The sequence below is a fragment of the Gasterosteus aculeatus genome, chromosome 6, assembly GCF_964276395.1.
Source record: "Gasterosteus aculeatus chromosome 6, fGasAcu3.hap1.1, whole genome shotgun sequence".
Taxonomy (NCBI): domain Eukaryota; kingdom Metazoa; phylum Chordata; class Actinopteri; order Perciformes; family Gasterosteidae; genus Gasterosteus; species Gasterosteus aculeatus.
In genome coordinates this window covers 4,873,326-4,879,076 of record NC_135693.1, presented here as the reverse complement: position 1 = coordinate 4,879,076, position 5,751 = coordinate 4,873,326, and the positions used below count along the sequence as shown (strand labels likewise).

The following is a 5,751-nucleotide window of genomic DNA, read 5'->3' as shown; positions in this document are numbered from 1 at the left end:
TGTGTGTGTGTGTGTGTGTGTGTGTGTGTGTGTGGAGGGGGGGTCGTGAACACTGCGCGTCTTCATGCACTGTCCCGTAGTGTACCGCGTGTTTGTGTCTCACGGGCGTCTCGTCTCGTCTCGCAGTCACAGTCTTTAATATTTGAAATGTATCCTAAAATAATCTGAAAAACATTAACTAAGCGGGGAGGGAACCAGAGCAGCTTCTCTGCATAAACCCAGTCAGAAAAACAGGAACAAAAACGGGAAGAAACGAAAAGAAAAGGCCAAACGATACGACTGACGCTGATTATTTCCGCCTGCACAGGACGATAGACTTTTAATAGGACTGATTTGATGTTTGCACAACATTGTTGTGCATGATTGAGTATAATCACCTGCTAACACTAAATGCACCCCCACCCTTAGGAAGGAAAAAAAACACACGTTGAAGCATTCATAGCGCTTAAATGCAAAATAAGCGGGACACCGTGCGCTTGGTTCAGAAGAGTGTGTTAAATATCCTGCAGATATGTGCGCGTGAGCATGTGTGTGCGCGCACGAGCATGTGTGTTGTGTGAGGAGGGGGATAGGTAGTGTGTGTGTGTGTGTGTGTGTGTGTGTGTGTGAGGAGGGGGGGGGGGGGGGGGGGGGGGTGCTCCTCTCTGGACGAATCCGTTCCGTGTTGCGCGTTCGAGTCCGCCTCTCCGCGCCCCTGCTTCCCATTGACGCACTTTTTAAGCGTCTTCCCTTCTCCGGCTCAGGGCGAGCAGCAGCGGCGGCGACCAATCACCATGCCATTACAGCCTTCAGAGGAAGCTGTTTATGGGACTGCAGCGCTAATTAGGCTCATGAACTAACAAATCTGCCTGCACGAACCCGGGCGAGGAAAACGATCACATCCATGGATTAGTCTGGGAGAAGCCGAGCGCTTTTTGTTGGGGCTTTGCGGACACTGCCCGCCTTTTCCTCCCCGAACTTATTTACTGCGCAGAAAGTTTCCCCCTTTTCTTTGGGTGTGGAGTATTTTTTAAGCGCGAGCGCCGCACGACAGCTTTCCACTTAAACTGGGGAACCTGGACTATCAGACCATGTTTCAACCTGCGCCCAAGAGGTGTTTCACCATCGAGTCTTTAGTGGCGAAGGATAATCACGTACCGGCGTCCCGCACCGAGGAGCCCATCAGGCCAGCGGCTCTCAGCTATGCAAACTCCGGCCAGATGAACCCCTTCCTCAACGGCTTTCACTCCGGCGGCAGGGGCGTCTACTCGAACCCGGACTTGGTGTTCGCCGAGGCGGTCTCTCATCAGCAAAACTCCGCCGTCCCGGTGCACTCGGTGGCCCCGCCGCACGCTTTGGCCGCTCACCCGCTTTCATCCTCGCACAGTCCGCACCCTCTTTTCGCCAGCCAGCAAAGGGACCCGTCGACGTTCTACCCCTGGTTATTACACAGATATAGGTACTTGGGTCACAGATTTCAAGGTGAGTTATCAGAATGCTTCGTTCGGCTCTTTTTGCGCCGAGCGGCTCCATGGAATGTTTTTTTTTTTTTTCTCTCCATCAGTTCGTCTTTTTTTTTTTTAAGCTGCGAAATTAAATAAAATCCGTTTTTTTAATACAATCATCTCCAATCTTTAGGCCACAGGAGTCACTTGTGTATTGGATTATTTCGTTCAAAAACGAATCAATGAATTTTTTCTCATTTTCAAAAAAGAAAGAAAAAAAATCCCTCGAGCGGAAAAGATAATTGTTGACTCGGCCGCCTGTCAGTCTGCTGCCTTTAATGTTGATCGGACACCAAAACCACTCGAAATGTTGACATGTTTGTACACTGCAGCTTAACGGATATACGACTTGGATCCATGCGTGAAAATGAAACCAATGTATTGCGCTGCTTATTTCACAGACACATTTCATATTTAAACTAAAATACACGATATTGATTTTTAGCCGGGGGAAAATTACACACAGAAATTGGCTGGTTATTTGAGCCTCTTGATCATTTTGTAAGGGTGACATGAGTCCAATTTCGGGTAATTCGAATTGTATTTAATAAACTGACATTGACGGATGTTGAAATTCGTTTAGTGATTTATGTATTCTTTTGGTCGCTTATTTTGTTGTATTTATTTTTGCTTTTTTACCAAGTAGAGTAAAAAGCAGTATATTTTTGAAGAATTTAAAATAAATATATATATATTATTTTGGATGCTGTCTATTTAAAGGTCTTCATGCTATTTCATTTTACCTTCTGTTGACAGAGGCTGTTTTCGAGCTAATTTAATTAGGCCCCGGATTATATACCTTTGTGCCGGTGATCCCACAGATGTTAGACGGAGAAAGTCAACAATAAGCAGCTATTTAAAATGCATACGTGTTGGGTAAATTACAGATTTACAGACGTGTGCCCGGCCTGTGCTCAGACATCATTATCGTGCCGTGTTCACAGCGGACTGTTGTTTCGTAGCTGAGCAGCAGGCCCGCTGCTCCTGGTGGAAATGTTAACACACCTTATAGAACGAGACGACGGCCGCTGACGGCTCCCTTCTTTTCTGCTCGTTCCCAGGCAATGAAACGAGTCCAGAGAGCTTCCTTTTGCACAACGCGCTGGCCAGAAAGCCCAAAAGAATCCGGACAGCTTTTTCCCCTTCGCAACTCCTGCGGCTCGAACACGCGTTTGAGAAGAACCATTACGTGGTGGGAGCAGAGAGGAAGCAGCTCGCGCACAGCCTTAGCCTCACAGAAACTCAGGTAAGAAACGTCACATTATCGCTGCTTCGACATTAAACGCCGCACGGATGGGACGAGGCGCTTGTTTCGTTTTTGAGACGCGCACCCTGCTGCTTTGCATGGCGCTCGTAATAAAAGGCATCGCCCGCATCGTGGCTGAGGAACCTGTCTAATGGTTTTATGGAACGTGGCACTGTGCGGCAAAAAAACACACAACAACAATGAGGCAACTATCAAATAAATATGTGACAACAAAGAAGAGACGCACAGCAAAGCAATCGTGTTCAATCATCAGCCGCCGAATTGTTTCTAGCGGGGGGGGGGGGGGGGGGGGGGCACAAATGCACGTTGTCAATTGAAGACAGGGGCTTTCTGTTGGATGAAATCCGCTGTCATTGTATCGGCCTAACCTCATTTCAGGAGGGGTTGAATTACTTTGTTTTGAGGGGGGTGCGAGAGGGGGGGGGGTGGGGTTGGGGGGAGATGTTGCCTTTCAAAATGGAGGGCAAATTAACCAGTTAACCATTTTATGGGATAGGCGACACAAAGCGCGAGGCGGGTTCAGTGAATTCCTCCTGCCATATTTAAGATGCTGTTTGAGCCCATCGGCCGCTGCCTTTTGTCCGCTGTGTCTCCTTTGGACGGCGGGGCCTTTGCGGGGGACTGAAGGGAGAAATGAACCGTCGCCTACTTTAATTAGCCCACTGAAGGCGAATTAAATGCACCTCAGTTGCCGTTTAAGAGCAAAATGGGGCTGCAGTGTGACAAAGCCGGAGCAGACCGGTTATCGATTGAGATGCTGTTAATTCCCAGCGGCACCGTTTAACAGAGCGGAGTCCATCTAGCGTGAACTTCTGTGTTTAGAAGTGGATGGAACTCCTTCGTTTCCTTTGACGTCTGCATGCTTCTAGAAACAATCACACAAGGGATCAGAGGGCTGATCATTTAAAGGGCCTTAACTTTATTGAATTGAATATTCATTTGTATTATTGAGGGCGTCTGTGAGTTGAATTCACTTTACCCTGACAATTATGATTGGCGGATTTAAATGCACGAATTCACATTTTCAGGTGAATATAATTGATCTTTCTTCCTTCTGGGGGTTGTTTGCTGATTACAAACTGCAGGTCACAGCTCACCTTCTTATTTCCACTACAGCGCTGCCTGCTTGTACTCAGCGGTGCTCCCAAAACACCGCGTCGCTTTTACGCGTGGTTTTACGCACAGGGTCCATCGCGGTTTATCTCGTCACACTGATCCAGTTTTTTTGCGCGTTATTTTTTATCTAAAAAAAAATGTTCTCTTTTTTTTCCGCCTCTTTAGGTAAAAGTGTGGTTTCAGAACCGGAGGACGAAGTTCAAGCGGCAGAAGTTAGAGGAGGAGGGCTCGGAGTCTCAGCAGAAGAAGAAAGGATCGCATCACATAAACCGGTGGAGGATGGCAACTAAGCAGGGGAGCCCGGAGGAAATCGATGTCACCTCGGACGATTAAAACAACTTTAAAAGAGAGACTATATAAGCGTCTGCGTGGAGGAGGACATGGATAACGGAGGGTGTAGAGACAGCGAGGGGGGGTAAAAAGCCAATGTCACGTTTCAGATCTCCGGAGATCGGCAGCTGAGGGTGGGAGAAACCCGACAGGTGGCCCTGCTGTCACCGCGTGGGTCTGTCAATCCAAATGACCCGGGTCGAGTGTCTCAGTCCACCGACCTGAACCCTTCCACGCACCAACCACCACCACCACCACCACCACCTCCTCCCATCCGCCACCACCTCATTTTGTTTCTCTCCAATTCCCATTGGACGTTTGCACTTCAGAGTTTTTTTTGTTTTGTTTTTGAACAAAAACGTTTCCACTCAAGATACCAAAACACCGAACTGCTTTTGTAAAACTTGAATTGCATGGTATATATTTTTTTTGCCCCCCTGGTAGTTGTTTTTAATTTCACGAGTTTTTCTCAAACCAAGAAAAAAACTAATTTGCTTTCAACTCTTATTTTCCAAAAGAGATGTCGTGCTCCTTCCTTTTTTTACAAAGTGTGCAGTCTTTAATTAATGATTCTCGTGTAAAAGTGATTGTGAAAACATATGAAGTAGCGGTGCTGCGGTAAAGTGTTTTTCTTTTCTTTCTTTTTTTCTTTTTTTTTAAATTACAAAAATGGAATTTCGATTGAAAAAAAAATCTAAAAAATGAATCAGACTACAGATCAAGTACTTAAAAGGAAAGTATCAGGACATTCCTTTAACCCAAAGCTTTACTGATGTGTCGCTGTGGCCCCACGCAGCCTTCTGTCAGGACTGACCCTCCAGTGAATGCAACAAATGAGCGTAAAAAAAACAACTTCAAGCACTGAGCTTATTCCATGTACAGAAATGCTTAAAGTAAATGTTTCTGTTAAACCCTCTTTTACATAATGTAAATACGTTTTGTGTTTGTGTTAAGTTTGCTACAATTTTAACACAAAGTATACTTCCAAGAAGTATGTAATTGTCAATATTTTGTCAATAAAGTTTTATCAATATGTTGCGCGCAGTAAAAGTAAAGACTTTTGATTAACTAGAGCAGTTCAATAGAAATGAGTCTTTTATGGCGATGCTATTTATTCTTATTTTGTGCCATGAAACGGAATCATGTGGATGAAGCGAGGTTTGCCTGATGTGGCTTTAGGCGTTTTATTTCACAACCATATATATATTATATATATTAGCCTGTAATTTGTTGTTTCTCGGTCTCGTGCAGTCGGCACTGGTCGTGTCTCCGAGGGGCTGCAGCGCTGCTCCGCTCCGGCTACAAAGAGTCCCTACGAGCTTTTGTGAAAGTGCAAATCAGTTTGGGCAATTATCATGCGAGTAATATGAGGGGGGGAAAGGGGATGCATTGCCCAGTGGTCCACTTTAATCTCTTAATCCACGGATCCAAGGGGCCTTGGTTGGACATAACTTAGTACAATCTGACTACCCCTCACGATGCGATAAGGGAAGGTTCCAATGTGCCGCAGAATAGGATCTTTGTTTAAAATCTTGTCTTGGGCTCCGCCGTGCT

The 5,751-nt window shown here is 45.9% G+C and overlaps 1 protein-coding gene across 1 annotated transcript; it reads left to right on the top strand.

Moving 5' to 3' along the window:
• Window positions 1-535: 535 nt before the first annotated feature.
• Window positions 536-5,234, top strand: emx2 (empty spiracles homeobox 2). Its single transcript, XM_040177791.2, has 3 exons — window positions 536-1,461; window positions 2,546-2,730; window positions 4,033-5,234. Exons 1-3 carry the CDS (start codon window positions 1,071-1,073, stop codon window positions 4,198-4,200), a joined length of 744 nt encoding a protein of 247 aa, XP_040033725.1. The 5' UTR covers window positions 536-1,070; the 3' UTR covers window positions 4,201-5,234.
• Window positions 5,235-5,751: the final 517 nt, after the last annotated feature.

Bases quoted from the DNA above. Each gene is read 5' to 3' on its own strand.
- emx2 (XM_040177791.2), top strand. From the start codon at position 1,071: ATGTTTCAACCTGCGCCCAAGAGGTGTTTCACCATCGAGTCTTTAGTG. The intron at 1,462-2,545 runs GTGAGTTATCAG...GCTCGTTCCCAG, and splicing joins CTTGGGTCACAGATTTCAAG to GCAATGAAACGAGTCCAGAG. The intron at 2,731-4,032 runs GTAAGAAACGTC...CCGCCTCTTTAG, and splicing joins TTAGCCTCACAGAAACTCAG to GTAAAAGTGTGGTTTCAGAA.